The sequence below is a fragment of the Mesoplodon bidens genome (assembly GCF_964165515.1).
Source record: "Mesoplodon bidens genome assembly, chromosome: 6".
Lineage (NCBI taxonomy): Eukaryota > Metazoa > Chordata > Mammalia > Artiodactyla > Ziphiidae > Mesoplodon > Mesoplodon bidens.
The window spans coordinates 69,695,092-69,714,727 of NC_138162.1; the positions used below are offsets into that span (position 1 = coordinate 69,695,092).

The window sequence follows — 19,636 nt, forward strand, 5'->3', positions numbered from 1 at the left end:
GCCCTTTTACTCAAAATATTTAGTGGAGAAGAATTACATGGTAATTCTGTTTAACTCAGTATTTTATTAAATAATTACCATGTGCAAAGACATTGTAAATGGCACTTGGGGATGGAAAATAGAGCACAGAGTGTAACACCCAGTCCTGATTTCAAACACTTCGACATCTGGAAATAGAAGTTGAAATATTTTAGCCAATGTGGTAAGATCCTGATTAACACTGCTCAGGCACAGAATTGCAGTCTTTCCACTCTCCAGCCCACATCTATACCATAGTTGATAACCAAGGTCTCTGCTATTCTTAACTAATAACTAGAGCATTTGTTGTGTTGGCAACCTAGGGAGACTTTCTGAGAGTGTTGTTTGGTGTGCTTGCAACTATTGGATTGAATTAGTAATCAAATAATAATTATAGCTTTTAATATTAGATATAAAGTTCTAAGAAGCCAAATGGTAACTATATTTAATAAACACAAGTTATATAGAGGTGTTGAGTAGCCTCTGAGCAACAGTATCCTCAGTTGATTGTTTAAGGACATGACTTATAAGAGGTCCTTCACTCCTAGCAACTTCTCATCTCATAATGATCTTGTGGTGTTACATAGGAAGAACTTCATATGTTCTTATTCATTTTTAATGGCACATGTGTCATGGGATAACTTCTGCCAATGCTTTGTGTATACCATTGTTTTAACATTGATCGCCTTCAGATTTCAAGTGAGTACCCTATATGCAGCCCTTTGATGTGTTAAGACTCTGTATAAAGTACCACTAAATTAATTAGAAAATCCCAAACTTAATTATCAGTTTATTTGCTCCTGTATTCAACAGATGTGTATTGTATATTCACAGGAAAGGAGGGAAGATGAAAACCATCAAGGTAATCTCAATTAGGTGTAGAGATGATATGGAAACACGTGATTTCAATAGAACAGGAATTCTCAAACATAAGTATGCATCAGAATCGCCTGGAAGGCTTGTTAAACCATAGATTGCTGAGTTCTATCTCTACTTTCTAATTCAGTAGACCTGGGGTGGGGCCCAAGAGTTTGCATTTCTAATACAGTTCCCGGTGATGCTAAGGTGGCTGCTCTGGGACCATCTTTTACAACCACTGCAGTTGAGTGCATTAATAAGTAGAATGACAAAGATATTTTGAAGATGCTTCCAGAATGTAGACAGGAGATCCTCAATCTATTTATCAATACGAAGTTAAGGAAGCTTTTAAGAGGAAATAACACTTAAGCTAAGATATGAAGGATCCTTTGGAGTTCTCTATGCAGACAAGAATTAAAGGTACTCCTGGCAGAGAGAATGACATACACTAAAGCAATGTGGTGTATTCACAGAGCTCTAAAGTAGCTGGTATTCTGGAATTCAAGTCATGTTGGGGAAAGTGGAAAAAGGAAAGTAAGAGAGGTTGGGGATTAACCTTTGAAGGAAAATGATTCAAATTGGGAAAACCCTAGTGAAATACTTGCAGTTTTGAAAGATGGCCCTCACTACAGTGTGGAGGGAAAATGGATGGGATGAGTTCAGTACTGAAGTTAAAATAGACAGTAAATGATGAGGGTTTAGACTACTCTAGTAACAATGGGGATGAAGAGGAGAGATGGGGTAACTCAAAAGGTAGCATCAACAGCAACTGGATATGGCCACTAAGGAAAAATAGTCACTGAAGGTACTTTTTAGGTTGGCTTACTGGTTTGATGGAGTGGCATATACTGAGATTGGGCCTTCAAAGAATAGCATATATTTGTGGAGATTTGGTGGTGGGGAATAATTTCTTTTGAGTTTCTCTCTGTCTGTGAAACGTGCAATCAGAGATGCTCAGGAAAGAAACATGGATGTGAAAATATGGATCATTTTGTTGCTGTATTAGCCTTGCTATAGATATTTATCTAACACCAAAATATTCCTATACTTGTATCTAGTTACCTAGACACAAAAACAGAATCACACATAACCCTAATTTAATTATTATGGCCTCAATCTATGGAAACTCTGTTTATTTTGACTTTACAAAATTAGGAAACATTTAAAATGTGAAATTTTAGAAAACATCAAAAAGGACATAAAGTATAATAGATAATTATTAAAGTTTGAAATCATGACCATAAAGCCACCATCATTTCCCCATGCACATATCGGTATGAGTCTATTTCTGAAGACTGCTTGAAATGCAGAATTATTCTAGTAAGTTGGAAGTGGCACTGTAACAAAACTTAATATCATGTGTTTATAGTTATTATAGATACTGACATTACATTTTACAAACATGATAGAATCAAGAATTGCTGCAGGTATTATGTGCCAACAATTGGTTGAAAAGTATGCACATTAATATTTAAGAGGAAATTTTAAGAACCTTCAGTAATCTTCCAACATTTCAGGATTGGTGTTAGAAGGATAGATAAATAGTTTGTGCAAACATTATTCTCCAAGCTGCATGCATACTAAATACTATCTATTACAACATTGGGAGATTAAAAGGCTATTGGGGATATCTCATTTGTAAATATAAACTGACACAAATCATTTCTCTTCTAAAATCTCTGCAGCACTTTTCCTGTTTAGCAGAACTACACCCAGAGCTCAGCCTTGTGAGGAACCATCCCTAGCTGGTCTTTGCTTCCTTAGTACCTAGCACAGTGCTTAGAGCATGTTAGTACAATAATACAGGATCCAGGGAGCAGTGGTTACGTGGATACAGAGGAATCATATATATAGAGGGGTGACTATACGTTATTCATGGATTCTCGACTGTGCAGAGGATCAGTGCCCCTAATCCCCACATTGTTCAAGGGCCACTGTAGTTAATAAATTTTAGTGAAAGTACAACTTAGAATCACTACATTTATTGCAACCATTTTCTATTTGTTTTTGCAACTTAAACACCTTTTGAAAACCTGGGCAGTTACTTTTTCCCTTTCTAAATTATTCTTGAGCAAAAGGTATGCTTACTCATTTTTCTTACGTCTTCATGGAAATTTCGTGGGCTTAAACACTTCTTCGCTGCTCACAAAATAAGCAGATTGTTTTCTCTGCAGCAACATTTTTAGAGACATCAGTCCAGATTGTTATCGTCTGATAAAGGCAGCTAGGGTGTGGAAAAGGACAGAGGCCTAAGTGATGCTTATTGACCTGCAATTTATTTTAAAGAATTAAGAGAGAACAGCAGACCAAAGGAGTTCACCAGTATAACATGAATGTGCATGTTGGTTGGCCGATATAGAACGATTTAATGAATTTGCTATGCTCTTAGAATTAAATCACTGCTTTTTCTATGAAACTTTGAGGCAAGGTGTTAGGGAGTGAGGAGAAAGTATAGGAATATGTATGTCACAATTGAGTTTGCTGATCCTGTGAACTAAATTTAGTCAGGCCTTGCTTGACATATGCAAATATATAATCATATTCTTTCATTCTTTCTCACGTACATGTGCAATCTGAGTTACCGTCAGAAAAAATCTAGCTCACTCTTGGTAAATGAGACCTATAGTGTAAACACAGACTTTAAAACTTCACCTTATTAAGTTCAGAGTTAGAGATTTTCTACCTGTTTGCGATCTGAACAATGGAACAGGTATTCTCAGAGTACAGTAACCATTGTTATATCTGATGTGTGATCTGATTTCATCACTTTAATAAAATAGATGACCAGATTATCCCCATGACTTTGTGGCCATTGCTGAATTAATTCTCTTTTACTTTCTTTATATAATATTGATTTTCTAATTAATAAAAGTCCTTCCTCTCTTGGACATGCACATTCATTTTTTTTCTTTCATAATTGAGATTTTATTGGTTGTTTTGAGGATCAGTACACAGACATTTCAATTTGTACACAATTCTCAACATACGTACCAAAAACCTAAAAAAATCATGTTGTTGTGATTCTTTTCTCAACAGTTATTCCAGTGACTTTCCAGCTTAAAATTTGGGGGCAAATTTTCCTTCACAGGATATCAAGTACCAATATCTTCAAATATTGATATGCTGTTACATCGTAAGTCCCACTAATTCACAATTTAATATCATATACACTACATACTCAAATTGTCAATTGTTCACAGCACATTAACAGTTCCTAGAAGAACTGGACTACCATGACCAAAGATGTTACAGAGTACACAAAGTTCTGCCCAGGAGAGCCAAGATCAAGGGGTGAGTGGTTTGCTTTAGGAAACAATTCTACCAAAAACAACGTGGGAAGAGAAGTAATTTAAAGTGTTTAAGACATTAAATGCACAGCTGACTCCAAACTGCCATTAAGTATGCTTTGTATTACAGGATATAAAAGCTACCCTCCATCTGTGGAATGTTAAGCTGACACCCAAGACAATCAAAGCCTCCCATATTCAATATCCCACTATTTTCTGGTTGTACCAAAAAATAAACAACCAGCAAATGATTTCACCTCTTAAAAAAAAGCATTTACACTTAAAAAAATGGGATGAGGTGGGATTCCTTCCTTTTTAAAAATGTTTCTAGAGCTACTAAAAAACTTACATTTACAAAATAGTTGATAAAAATATTCCTCTGGATTGTACAAGAAGGGAGACAGGGACCACTGATAGGACCAGGTGTGTGATATTAATCAGACTTGGCTTCTTTCTCTCCTGCTTCATCAGAAGCTGTGCTCTCCTCATTTTTAGTTTCTCCATTTTCTGCAGGTAAGTCTTCTTTAGTCTCTTGGTTAGCCACTTCAGCCTGTTTTCCCTTTGCTCCCCTTTTCCCTTTTGTTTGCACTTTTTTGTCAGAAGATTTATCCTTTCCTGCCGCCTTTTTTGGCTTCGTTTCCACTTTTGCAGGAGCCGGTTTAGCTGACAACCTCGCCGATCTCCTCTTGGGCTCCTCCTTCGCCGCCCCCTCGGCGGAGCTGACCTTCCTCTTGGGCATCGTGGCGGCGGGGCGGGCGCGTGCCGGGTGCCTGCGGGCCGCGGCGCGCCGAGAGCCTTCACGAAGCTGGGCTGCCTGGCCGCTACCGCTCCTCCCGCCGCCCGAGCTGCACATTCATTTTTTTTAAATTTATTTTTAAAGTTGTAACTACTTATGAAAAGTCAGCATATCCCTTCATTTTATATGAAGTTGTTTGGAGTTCAGCAGTGAGTCATTTAAATGAGATTGGCAATTAGTTGAGCAATTGAGTTTTAATAGCTCTGGGGGAAGAATGGAAGTCTGGTGAAAATGGATATTCATTTCACTGAGTGGAGAAAAATGAAAAGAACCCACAGGAAATTGTGCCTTGAGCTCTAAGAGTAATAACAAAATATCTGGAAAGTTTAAGAAAGATATTTCTTCTCTCAGATATTAGCCTTCCTTTTGCTATGTAAAAACACCTAATAAATTGAGTGTTCCCTTGGTGCTTTCAAACTGCCAAGATTATAACGCTTTAATGGACATTTTATTATTTGATGTCCTTTGATAATTATTTAATTCATTATTCATTATTGAAACTGTTAAAGCAGTTTTTAGGGTCCTCTGAATATTGTCGTCATGAATTAATGTGTCCAGATAAATCTATTGGAGGAGGGAGGTCAATATTTTAACAGCTGTAATAGTAGATAATGTCCAAATTGATTACCTGAAAGCGACACTTCCTGAGAAATGTGTGCTTCTTGATTGACAATGCCAATGGAGCTTTTTTTATTGTAGGCTACTACCAATTATTAATATTTTGATCAGGATGATTTTGGCGATTTTATGAAGTGACCACTGCTTTCTTCTAGTCCTCTCTTGAGATCAGCTGAGACAGGTTTCAATCAGAAAGACTAAAAGGTAGATGGTATAGCTTGTCCTCAGCAGTATCTCAGTATTACCACACTAGTCCCTAAATGAAATGTAAAATATTCATTAGAGAGATTATTTTCTGCTAAGTTTATGCACGCATGAATTCTAAAATCATTCTACTGGAATTGAAATGCAAACAAAATGTAAATATTAACCTCATTCATATTGTAGTCATAATATTGAACAGTAGTTACAAAATGTTTTGCATAAGTGAAAAGTGCAGAATTAGTAGCAATGTTTCATAAATACTCCTACTAATGCTTTTTACTTATGTGATACAAATTATGCAGTATTTTTTAAGGAAAGAGAAGAGCTTTCATCGTTTCCGTGTTACAGATAGAGAAAGTAAAACAAAGGCAATTTTCATGAAGGTTAGAGATATGGTTAATAGTCAAGAAAAGATGGCTCCATCTATTCTGAATTGAGAAAAAAATGCATTCAGTCTAGCTTTAAGCCATTTTTATTATTAATGGGATTTATCTGGCTAATTGCCATGAACCCAGAATGAACTGACTTTTGTAGAGGGCCTGTAGCTTTGTATGAGATGATTCGGGGTCTCCCCAATCTCCTAAAACCCCAGAAATTGAACTTTTTCTTCATTCTCTTGATGGTGGGAATGTTACTATATTGTCCTTTACATATTTTGTTCAAGCCAGGCAGTACACATGTAATTCAGAAGGGGCTTCTCTAGACTTCCTACTAGGTTGTTATCTAATCTATTTCTGAATGCCTCTGACGAAGATGACTCAAGTTATCTCTCTGAGCAGTTATTCTATTAACTCCCCTTGCAGAATTTTTTATGATGTTTAATCATAATTTCTTCTCTTTGTAGCTTTAGACCATTATTCTTCATTTCAGCCTTTTATTACCATTTTAAAATATTTTTATAGTCCTTGCAAATTCCTCATAATTGCTTTTTCCCTAAATGAGGAATTTCCCTGAAGCCATTTCATGTATGTGACTGCCCTGTGGATGCAGGGCAGAAAGTCTTATTTCTGCAATGCTATTAACAAGCAAACAATCAACAAGTAAACACCTCTCTCCTCAGATCATAAACCCAGGACTTTTTGTGTTAAGAGAACATCATAGAAGATTTGGGGGAGGGTTTGGTTATGCTTTTTGTTAGGGTGGAGGCGCTCTGAAAGATTCTCTCCTGACTCTTAATCTTTTTGCTTCAGTTTCTTTATTTGTAAAATTAAATTCTGGGTCAAAGCCACACCTGATTTGTGGCTAACTGAAGAGTTTAATCCAGTGTTACTGACATCCAGAACTTGCCTATTATATTTAGTAAGAGAATTCACAGAATACTACTCGTATCTGTTTATAAATTATGTGGAAAAAAAGCATTTTGCATTGCAATGTCAGAGTTGTTGACTTTGGGGTTTAGTTTCTGTATCACCACTGAACACGTTATTTTTGTTTCCACCAACTTCAGTTCTTTTCTAACTTTAGCTTTTTCACATAATTTTCTGGTGCCACATAATCAGCCTGAAAGAGACCATAACCAAGAGCTGTCACCAGAAACTCCTCTCTAGATGCTCGGGATGAGTTTTAGCTTTTTGTTGATAGACTCTTATCAGAGCATGCTCTGGGAGATAATGGGCAATTTCCTCAGCTTCCAGAGCAGTTTATTTATACAGTTCCACAGACTTTACTGTAGGGGCGAATCACAGCTGTTACTATGAGTTTCCCTTAAAACAAAACAAAGCCAACAAAACGGGGAAAAATTCACTATCTGTTATCACACACTGGTTTTCTAAATCTAAAACTGAGATTTAAAAAATAAATTCCACCATGACATTGCTTAATTGTTATTCCATCAGAAGGGCGATACCCTTCTCCTCAGCAAGGTATGTGAAGAAAACCACTGGTTTTGAGTTGCTTCGCTCTGCAAAACGCTTTTTTTTTTGATATGTTTATGTATAGATACTATAAGCTGTAATCGTCCTCATGGATGATTCTTATGATGTCCTTCATGCCAGATTTTAGAATTCTCAGCTTTTCCCCCCTTAATTCCTGCTTAGTTTGCTGCCATTTAGACGTCTGCAGTGGAATATTCTAGAAAGTAGAGTGTAACTGTTCCCTATAAAGCTTTGCTCTTGTTGGAACCGGCTAACACTGCCCCTTCACTGAGACCTACCACTCTTGTGTATTCGCCAGGCAAAGTTGGAGAGGAACAGTAGAGAGTATTAGTAGGAAAGCCTTTAAAAGAGAAGTTTACTAATGACAAGAAAGCGTAACTTGTTCAACTCTAGCGATAAACACAAATGGGCTTATTGCTCAAGGTAAAAATTAATAGATGGAGTATGCCACGGGAACCCAGGAAAAGGAGCGCTTTGTGCATTCCCGTGGGCTCTCTGTGGCAGCTCGGTGCTTTTATGAGAGAGCTTGGTGCTTGTATGTGTTAGCCTGTGGAAACGATTCTACTTCTGAAATGCTTCAAGAGTGTTTAAGTGTAATGGGCTTTGTACTGCCTGCCTGGTCTGTACCCTGTAGAGCATACTCAAACCATTCAGCTTGAACGCCATTTTTATCTAGCTCTTTATCCATTAATTTTCTCCTGACCTTGGGCATAAAATATATGCACTTTTTATGCTGTGGTGCTTTGTGCAGGCAAAGAGGAATAGCATAACCTATCCATCACCATTATGAATGATGCAGCTTAAAACAAACACAGGTCAGAGACAGATATTTTAAGAGCAGATTTGTATTGATTCCGTCACAACACTGAGCTAAAAGGAAAAGAACTCTGAGACTATAAATGATGAAGCAAGTTTTGACAAATAGCCGTAGCCACACAAGTCGACTTAAGAATGTGCCTCACGGGCAGTCATTGGTGAGAAAACAGAATTTGTTATTAATATTAAAAATCCACCTCCCTTACATGTATTTATTACCATACTTCACATAGCACATTTGAGCATGACTTTTCTCTTCCTTGGTATCTCTGATTGACTCTTGAAAGCTTTTTTGTTAAAAGAAACATGAAAGCTTATTAGACTCCTTAATCTTTATTAAGTTGTTGCTTTTGAAATATTCAAACTACCCTTTAACAGTAGGTGGTGGTTTATTTGTTTTGCAAGTTGGTTTTGAGCACATCTGTTGAAGATTTTGCAAGTGTTTGTGTTATGACAAATAGCATGTTATTGAAGCAATGGTGTGTTTATTATCACCATTACTGTTAATAATCTCAATTCACAAATAAAGAGTCTCACTATTCAATGTAACAGTCACATATATTATTAAGTTATGCAGTCCTAACCCACTTTCCCAGTCGTTGAGATTCTAATGGACTAGATCTCTGCTATAAGAACAGTCATCCTGGTTCTTAAAAGAGACCACTCAACTGAGGATTATATCCATTCATGTTACTGCAATTGTACTTCAGCTACAACTTCACTGGGCAAAGTGTTTTGCCCCCTAACGATTTACTGTATTACATACCCAAATGTTGTTCTTCTGTCAGAAATGACAGTAGATAGCTAGAGAATAGATGCTGAAAGAAAAAGCTTATCAGGTAGCATGTGTCTCTTTGACAGTTCTGAAAGGACAAAGGAAGAAATCTATTTTCTGAGAGGTGGAAAATTCTAAAGTGTAAAGTGCATCTTCCTGTCACAAATGCGGCCTTATGGAATATTTTGTAATTTAATCAGATGGATTGCTGTTGTTTAAAAACTAACAATAGGGCTTCCCTGGTGGCGCAGTGGTTGGGGGTCCGCCTGCTGATGCAGGGGGCACGGGTTTGTGCCCCTGTCCGGGAGGATCCCACGTGCCGTGGAGCAGCTAGGCCCGTGAGCCATGGCCGCTGAGCCTGCGCGTCTGGAGCCTGTGCTCCACAACGGGAGAGGCCACAGCAGTGAGAGGCCCGCGTACTGCAAAAACAAAAACAAAAACAAAAACAAAACAAAACCTAACAATATACTTTCAAGATTTTCACCTAAAATTCTTACCTATTCCTGTCAGAATTATGGTGGCAAAAATGTGCCTACCAGGTTTTGTTTCATTTGTATGTGCACTGGGATTTCAAGTGTGCAATTATATTTTTATCTAGTAGGCACTGTTGAATGCAATGCTGAACCCAAGTCTTCTTATGATAATCATCCTCTGGACTCAATGGTTACGTTTTCAGGATCCCACACTGTCTCTCCTATTTCAGTTGTTGGTTCTAAGCAGTAAGTTGCCTTTTAGACTTTTCCAAATTTCTTTTAATAATTCACCGTTAAGATCACTGTTGAAAACTAAAAGAGCACTGGACTGCAAGTCAGAAGGTTTTCTTCTAATACGGAATCTGCCATGACCCACAGAGGAGTCATTCTCTCTGCTTTGTTTTGTCACCAGAAAAACGCAGGGTTGAGCCATATCACTTCCTCCTTCATTCCTTTCTTTCTCTTCTCTCTTCCCTTCCTTCTTTTGCTTTCCCTTGTATGTAAGATAACTACCACCCTGGGTTTTCTGAGAACTAAGTAATAATGTATGAAAAGGGCCTAGGACAGTATTTACAATGTAACAACTGCTCAATAAATGGTAGCCACTATTTCTTCTTTCTTCTTTGTCTTTTCCCATCATTTAACTATGTCCTAATCAACGTTACCATGCTTGCGGGGTATCATGTGCAAAGCACAGGGTCAGGTGCACTGTGAATCATTTGCCGAACCTATCCTGATACTGTTCATATTCTAGTGGGGAGAAAAAACACACTTATTATATACAGATTAACTCTTTAAGGTTAATTTTCTTATAATATTAATTAATTGAGTGGTATCGTTGTGGCCCTAAAAGTTAGTAATCTTAAATCATTTTCTTTAATACTGGTTAATTAAATTTTATTCATAGACTTACATTTTATGTAACTATAATGAAGATTAAAAAAAGAAAATATTTGCTAGTATTTTTAAATTAAGACATACACTAGTAACAAAAATAAAATTTAAGTATAGTGGGCTTAATTTTAACGTGGGATGGCAAATGTCTAAGACCAAGTCATGGGATCTCACAAAAGCAAGCTGTCTGTAACTGTTGTCAAAACATGAATAACAGTCTATAGGACTCAAGATGGTCCAAGCTTCACAATCAGCTAACAACTTAGGATACTGAGAGGCTAGGAAATGAGTTATTTGTTCTGAGGCAAGTTTAAAATTCCTGATCCAAGACCCAGAGGAATGGGTTCTAGATCCCCGGTGGAAGCACATGGGCCTTCTGTTCTGTTCCTTTGCCCTGGTGTCAACACCTAAACACTGTGGTAAGAGCTCCCCTCTCCCGTGGGGCTTCAACCTCACAGAGTTGCTTTTCTGATCGCAAGGGGATCCCTTTTAGAAATAACTATATGCAGACACAGAGATGATATTCCATTGCAGAGCTACTTGGGTAGGCCATCTTATTGAAGTCATGGCTCTATAATTTGTCAGTAGTATGACAGAAACAAAAGGCAAAACAGCAAGATGGGAATAATGTTACTGTCTTTGTTATCTTAAATTGTACATGCAAGTGGGAGTGTGTGTATAATATATTGTTGAAAACATTTCCTGTAGTCCAGTGTGCAAAGTTAGACTGTATATTGGGTTTCTAAAAAATACTATAAAGTTTCTAAAATGCTTTTTCTCATTTTTTATTTTTTTATTTTTTGCGGTACGCGGACCTCTCACTGTTGTGGCCTCTCCCGTTGCGGAGCACAGGCTCCGGACGTGCAAGCTCAGCGGCCATGGCTCACAGGCCCAGCCGCTCCGTGGCATGTGGGATCCTCCCGGACCAGGGCACGAACACGTGTCCCCTGCATCAGCAGGCTGACTCTCAACCACTGCGCCACCAGGGAAGCCCCATATTTTATATTTTAATTACATTTAGAAATCATTTAATTAGAGACAATGATTTGCTCTTAGTGCAGGCCTGATGTTTTTCATCTTTATCTTATTTTTTTTAACTGTATTGACCTAAGCTTTTGTCATTGGTGTCTGTGCTTTGATTTTGCTCATTTTGCTTATTTTTGTAAAGTAAGGTGAAAGAATAATAAAAGACTCAAGTACATAGAATATTAGAGAATATTGTACAAAGAAGAGCTGGCCTGCAGGAAGTGTTGCAGTTGGTGTTTATACTTAGTTTTAAGGAAGCCCTTTGTGGTGCAAGAAAGGTGTGTGTGTAAAAGTTGACATTTTGTCCAGTGACTGGCAAAGCAGGTCAGCTATAGAAGCCTGGTATGTAAAATATGCAAAAATAAGGCTCCTTACTGCAAAGTTCCACAGAGCCACTTCTTGAAAACCTTTGCCTTGTCTGTGCTGCTTTTCTTATTCTAAAGTAGTGTAAGGTTCATAAGGTCTGAGCACATGTACAAAGCAATCATAACTAATCATGAGGGATAAATACTTGCTTCCTGAGCCTTTATTATCAAACCTATTTTATCCTCTTATACAGTTGATCCTTGAATTATGTGGGGATTAGGGGCACTGACCCTTCACACAGTCAGAAGTTCACTTATAACTTTTGACTCCCCCAAAACTTAACTATTAAGAGCCTAGTAGTAGGCTATTGACCAGAAGCCTATGGATAAAATAAATAGTCAATTAACACATTTTGTATGTTATATATATTATATACTATATTCTTACAGTAAAGTAAGCTAGAACGAAGAAATGGTATTAAGAAAATCATAAGGAAGAGAAAATACATTTGCAGTACATATACATATTTATTGAAAAAATCCATGTATAAAGTGGACCCACGCTGTTCAAACCCATGTTGTTCAAGGATCCACCGTACTTGCTTCTGGGTTGATTTTTACAAAAGGCTTCTGCTTATTTAAAGCAGTCTCTTTAGGTTCAAACACCATTCATTATCAGTGGGGAATTAAAAAGTAACAACGTTAAAAGATGAGACTATTTTTTATGTAATCATAGGACCAAATTTACTGACCTCTACAAAGTAATGCAAGACGTGATATGGAGACAAGAAAACAAGGTGTAGTGTAGTGTGTGTGAGGCATTGAGAGCAAGGCTCTCTTTCTGTTTTTATTTACTAGTTTAACAAAAGCATGTAACATTTACCATCAAAGCTCATTTGCTTGGGATGGCCCTTCATTTTTTTTTTATAACATTTATTGAGTGCCTGGTCTGTATTAATTAATTTATTTATTTTTGCTGTGTTGCGTCTTCATTTCTGTGCGAGGGCTTTCTCTAGTTGTGGCAAGCGGGGGCCACTCTTCATCGTGGTGCGCAGCCTCTCACTATCGCGGCCTCTCTTGTTGTGGAGCACAGGCTCCAGACACGCAGGCTCGGTAGTTGTGGCTCACAGGCCTAGGTGCTCCGCGGCATGTGGGATCCTCCCAGACCAGGGCTCGAACCTGTGTCGCCTGCATTAGCAAGCAGATTCTCAACCACTGCGCCACCAGGGAAGCCCCCTTCATTTGTTTTTGAAACTGATCCATCTCAAGATATAAGGAGGAAGAAAACTAGCAATGTGGGCAGAGAAAGGAGGGTAAAATTAAGGAAGAAAAAAAGTGTAAATTACTTTTTTTTTCTTTCTATTTTTTCCCTGAAAAGCATGTTTGCTGGAATACTTTTTTGAAACATTAGAAATATCTTCCTTGTATCTGGAAGTTACCCAAATCTGGAACTCTGATGTATATAAAAATATTTGAATATTCTGTTTTATCAGTTTTCATCTTGAACTGTAATTCAAGTAGGAATTTTACAGTGTCTCTCATTAGTAGCATTTGGTTTTTGTTCATTTGTTTTACAAACTAATATCATCCTTAAGTAAAAATAATAAACTTTCTTTGATGGAGAAGATGCGTAAGATCTTTTTTAGGGAATTTCTTTAAGCATTGAGAACTTTAAAGTCTCTCTTAAGAATATTATGTGACTGCTCAGTTTTAATAAATCAAAAAGAATGAACAAGCCAAATTGCAAGGTGTGATTCTTCTTAATTTTTATCCTTTGAAAATGAATTGCCACCACATGAAGGGCATTGTAGATTTACCAGTGGTTGTGGGTAAAGAAGGAGATGTGTGATCATTAGAGGGCTCAATTTTTTTTTCCAGTTTTTACAGGAAGCTATCCCAGAGATGTTCCTTAAAGAGAGAGCTTTTCAAAAGAAGAGGTTAATAAAGATCTTCTCTTTGCCTGTCTGTAGCGAGAACTATAGGCATTTTGCTTTTACCATTAATTTCCACAGGTCCATAATTGTAAATAGGTTGGAGGGTAACTGACCACCTGATAGAATTTGGGGAATGTTGGGTAGGGTGGGCTTTCTTCTGCTAAGTATTGGTCATGTTGCCTGTAATTATACTGTTACAGCTCTTTCTCCTGAAAGTTTTGAGGCTCAAAGAGATAGTAACTCTTGGGGTGCGAGGAGATACCAAGTCCTTGTTAGAGGATACTTGATGAAAATTTCACTTAAGTGGGTTAAAATGAACTCTCTAGATTGATGAGAGGTGTTTTGGTCTGGGAGAAGAGGTCTCTGGAATTAGGAAGGCAAGTTTTTGGTAGAGAAGGTAAAATGTTGCCAACAAATAATCACTGTTTTATGTTTGGGAAGCATATTTCTACGTAATGAAATGATGTCAGTGTTTGTACTGCTGCATATGAGGTATTAGATTTGTGCTAATGGCAAGCAAAAGCTCAACAGGAGGCAGATATCACCCCATGTACTTTAGGAAGTATCTAGAATTGAGAAGATTAACATTTATAGAAGCTTCCTAAAATATTAACATTTCTTCTGAATTCTATGGAAATTTAGAGCCCCTTATATGCCTCTAAAAAGTACTTGTGGAAAACTCAGGTGTATACTAGAATTTTTCACTTGGCTCGGTTGGATTCAAAAGTCATTAGAATTAGTGATTTTTTTATCAGGTTAAAAATAATCTAGAATGTCTAATAGTAGGATAGAAAAATCAAATCTACCTAAGACACATAGTCCTGACCTTCTCTCCCTCTATTGAAGCTGAGAATCCGTCTACTGTGTTCTCTTATTTGTGTTTTACCAAAGGTTAATAATCAGGCTTTCAAAACCACTTGGTTCAGAATCCCTTTAGCCCAGATGTCTCTAGCAGCCTAATTAGCAATTTCTTGATAGGTGATTTAGGAGAGAGAGGAATGAAAGGTTCCAGAGACATGCATGCTAAGTCTTTGTTCTTGACAGGTAATGCTCAAGTAGCTGTCACACTGCCTTTAAGTCACTGTTAGCAGGGAGGGAGGGACGGAAGGAGGGATCTTGTATCTTATTCATGAAATTTCTGGTACTAGTTTAATACCTTTGAGATTTTCAGACCCAAACGCTAACTCCCCGTGATGTTGATAAATGGTATTATTTATAATTTTGCACCTCCACAATGTATAGAACACTTGTATGTAAAAGATTTTGCTGATGAAGCAAAAGCCTATTGGAATTGAAAATTATTTTTAATGGTTCAGTTGCAATATTTTGAAAATGACATGCTCCTGTTTCTATTTTAATAGATTACCTGTAACTATCAGGCCCTCATACATCCTAGGAGAATTCAAAAAAAAAAAAAAAAAAAGGTTGGCAGCAGCAGGCTTTGTTAAATTTTCATGAAACAGAGGTTTCATTTCTGAATATCTAGTCACAGTGATGACTGCTTAATAGCTTAGTCTTCAAATATGATTAATCATTTATCTGTTCATTTATTCAATCATTCATTCAAAAATGTCATCGTATACTAGAATCCAAAGACTTATGCCTAAATCTTGATTCCATGAATAAATATGTGTAACTTAGCTTGATCTTTATACCTCATCTGTGTAAGAGGGAGGTTGGATTTAAAATATCTACAATTACTTCTAGCCTGAAAGTTATATGCTTCATTTATTCATTGATCAGATATTTTGAATACCTACTATGTACAAATACATTGAATTAGGAATTTCTTGACCTCAAAGAGCTCACAGTCCAATACAGGAGACACATAAATACATGTATCCATAAAATGTTGAGCAACCACTATGATACCTGGCAAAGTGCTAGAAATATTGTGATAACTAAGGCGCCATCCCTTTCTTCAAGGGACTCAGTTCAGTAGGAGACATCGTTTTCCCAGATAACTGTAGCATCCTTAGTAAAGAAGGAGATGATGGGCTTATGGTATTATGGAAGCATATGGGTTAGTGCCTAATTCATCTGGAATCGGAGATGAGGAAGAAGTCAGGGAAGGTATTTTTGAAGAAAGCGACTCTCTAGCTGAGTCTTAGAATATTTGTATGAGGAAGAATATTTGTATGAGGAGAGGGGACAGGATTGTGGACTAGTAATGATATTTGAGGCAGAATGAATAGAATGAATAAAAAGAGCAACATAGAAGCCAAATGAATTCATCATGAATTCATCATAAAACACGTCTGCATTGTTTTGTAATTTTTTTCCCTAGTTTTTTTTTAATTGAATCAATGTGAAACACTCTTTAAAAACTACTTATAAAATATTTTATCATTCAAAAAATGGAGAAACTACTTACAGCTAGGATAAAAAGGAAAGACATACTGATGAAGGTAGTATTTGAAAGAGGTGGTTTTGTAGAGTTTATATGAGGAGAGACATAAAAAACATACTTAGAGAGAGAACATTCCAGGTGATAAGAAGACCCCCAAAGCAGGAATGACATTTTTACCAGGAGCAGCACCCAGGACTGAGATGACAGAGCCATCTACCCAAAGAAGTGCTGAGGCTAAAGCCTTTGAGCACTATAACTTTAACACTTGGACCATTGATGTCCTTTCTTTGGAATTGCCAACAGGAAGGGGCTGGCCTGTGTTTCATAGTTACTTTTCCTCTTCAAATGTTATAGTTTCTAGGCAGTTCACATTGCATATGAATTTTTTTTTTTGTATTCCCTTTTCACTTCGTAAATATGTGTTGAGTACTTAACATGTTTCAGGATCTGTGCTAGACATTGAGATCCAGCCGTGACTTGGACAGCACCTGACCTCAAGAAGCTTCAGCTAGGGAGGGTTACTGGTCTACTCAGGTCTTTTTCCTTCAAATCTTGTCTTACTCAGACATGAAAGCATGGCTTTAATAAGTCACCCGTGGGACCAACCTCTGTCCTTCACTGAGCTGTTTTGCAGTGGGGATATTATCAAAACAGTAGGGTTCAATTATCAGCTTTGGATATGCTGTTGTTATTCTTAGAGTCAAAGAGCAGGGTAAGGAGTGTGACTCCCATACTTGCCGGTCTTTGTTTTTAGGAACATGATTGAAGACAAGGGAGACTCAGCTATTCTTACAGATTCCTAAACAGTGATTCCTTGGCTGGCTTCCTTCTTTTTTTTTTTTTTGGCTTCCTTCTTGAAGTAGAAATATACCTCAACCCTGGAGCAAGCAGTTCGCCCACGTGTACCCTTTTTCATAGGTTGGTGACAGTAGTTTTAAAAACGACCCCTGCCAAAGAGAGTGTATTGGTCCCTAAGTGAAACTTGCCACATATACATTTTACATTCACTGCATTTCTTTTCAGAGGAGATATTTTCAATTCCTATTCCACTGGTGATTTTGTTCTGTATCTAGCTTTCCTGGGAACTCTGGTTTATAACCTTCACATACATGATCTATAATCCCTCAAAACTAGTCCTAAGGAACCCAGAGGCTCATAAAGTTTGTCTTCCAGTTTTCTCTCTGTATACAGACAACACTTGAACTGACACTTTCTGTTTCTGCAATATGTGGTTTCAGGAGGTATGTCTTTGCTGTTAATGCTATTAATGACAAAACTGCTGTGATTCACCTGCCCCAATACTTTCTGATATGTATTTCAGAAACCATGAAGATCAATTACTAATAAAGTTGAAATATTTTAAGATGGGTTTAGCAGTTTAAAATTATATTAAATGGAGGAAACTAAACATTCTGTATTTTCTTTTTCCTTTTGATAGCTAAATAGTTTAATGTACTTTTGTTTATAGAGTTTTTGTTAGATCAAGCATGATGTTCCCAGTGTATTTAGAAAAAAAGAAACTATTTGTATTTTCTACATGGTGACAATATAGATTTAAAACACGAAGTGTCAAGGGGAGAAAAATATGGGAGGAAAGTGCTTCCTGGAACACTACCCATGCTTAGGAACTGCATTTCAAATTCAAGTCTGATGCAATGTGCTGCACTTGATATTTGATGAAAAAATAAATCTCATCCTTTTTATGGGTAGTGAATTAATAGCCTGTTACTTAAGCAACCTAATGTGGTTCTCATACAAAAACAGTGGTGTAGGAAATTACTATTCTAGGAAATAGTCACATGTTTAAATAGCAGTCCAGTGATCACAGAAAAGCCCATAACCTCAGGGTAAATATCCACGTGTGAAGAGCTGTCACGTCTGGCAGTGCGAGCCCCCAAGTCTTCCAGCCCCAACCCTTCCCGGACCTCCGCTAGGTTTACGTCACCTTGGTTTCTTATGCTCCAGGCCACTGGGGTTAGCTCACCTCCACTGGTGGGGAGCAGACCTCACTGCCACATTCTGATCTTTCCCCCTTCTTTCAACTTTTTATTTTTGTCTTTGTAACTAGCTGCATAATTACCTTCATTTGAGAGCATTTTTCAGTGATGAATCTGTTTTACTTTTTTTTTTTTTTGCGGTATGTGGGCCTCTCACTGTTGTGGCATCTCCAGTTGCGGAGCACAGGCTCCGGACGCACAGGCTCAGCGGCCATGGCTCACGGGCCCAGCCTTTCCGCGGCATGTGGGATCCTCCCGGACCGGGACACGAACCCGTGTCCCCTGCATCAGCAGGCGGACTCTCAACCACTGAGCCACCAGGGAAGCCCCTGTTGTACTTTTAGAGACAAATTTTGCCAAAGGTTTTCATTTAGCCAGTTGCTAAATGTTGCTAATCTCGTGATTTTCCTGAACCTTACCACTTAACAGTATAACTAAAGGATGGGGAACATAAATGTGATTAATTGGATAATAGCTATTTATATTGCTTAGATTGATCAGCTCTGTTTTTATACACTTCTTCAGGTTCTTCCCTCAAGAAGCAAGTTTGCAAACCAACCAACCACACTTAACCACACATTTAGATGAACAAAATTTTCCAAAGATTCTTGCCTTTTTGAGAACAATGTGACATGACTCGATTGTGAATGTTAACTATTAAGAAGAATCTGTTGAAACACTCATGTTTTATATATGTGTGTTTGTGTGAATATATACACATACATACTGCATTGTATATATCTTTATTGACATTGATATATAAGTTGCACATATTTAAGACCTACAATGTGATAAGGTTTAACATATGTATACACCTGTGAAACCCTTATCACATTTGTAATTGCTCCGTCTTGGCCCTCCCTCTGCTAGCTTGGCTCCCAACACTCCCCAAACAAACACTGATCCTCTCTGTCACTGTATTTTAGTTTTTATTTTCTAGAATTTTGTATGAATGGAATAATGTAATATGCACACTTTTTTTTTTTTTTTTTTTTTTTTTTTTTTTGCAGTACACGGGCCTCTCACTGTTGTGGCCGCTCCCGTTGCGGAGCACAGGCTCCGGACGCACAGGCTTAGCAGCCATGGCTCACGGGCCCAGCCGCTCCGCGGCATGTGGGTTCCTCCCGGACCGGGGCACGAACCCGCGTCCCCTGCATCGGCAGGCGGACTCTCAACCACCGCCCCACCAGGGAAGCCCCTGCACACTTTTTTGCCTGGCTTACATTAAGCATAATTATTTCAAGATTAATCCAGGTTAGTGTGTGTATCAATAATTATTTCCTTTTTATTGCTGAGTGGTATTTCATTGGATGAGTACATCAGCTTGTTTATCCATGCCCCTATCTTTTCAAAAAATGGTGCTAGAAAAGGTATGTATCCATATGCCAAAAAACAAAACTTTGAATCATAC

At 37.7% G+C, this 19,636-nt stretch overlaps 2 protein-coding genes across 5 annotated transcripts in view; one reads left to right on the forward strand and one right to left on the reverse strand.

Annotated features, from left to right (window-relative positions):
* Window positions 1-19,636, forward strand: part of PTPRD (protein tyrosine phosphatase receptor type D) — a 2,148,730-nt gene that overhangs the window by 1,894,546 nt on the left and 234,548 nt on the right. The gene's annotated exons all lie outside the window — the stretch shown is intronic.
* LOC308618932 (non-histone chromosomal protein HMG-14-like) lies at window positions 4,119-5,033 on the reverse strand. The gene has a single exon (XM_081237272.1). The coding sequence runs from the start codon at window positions 5,014-5,016 to the stop codon at window positions 4,597-4,599; it is 420 nt and encodes a 139-aa protein (XP_081093398.1). The 5' UTR covers window positions 5,017-5,033; the 3' UTR covers window positions 4,119-4,596.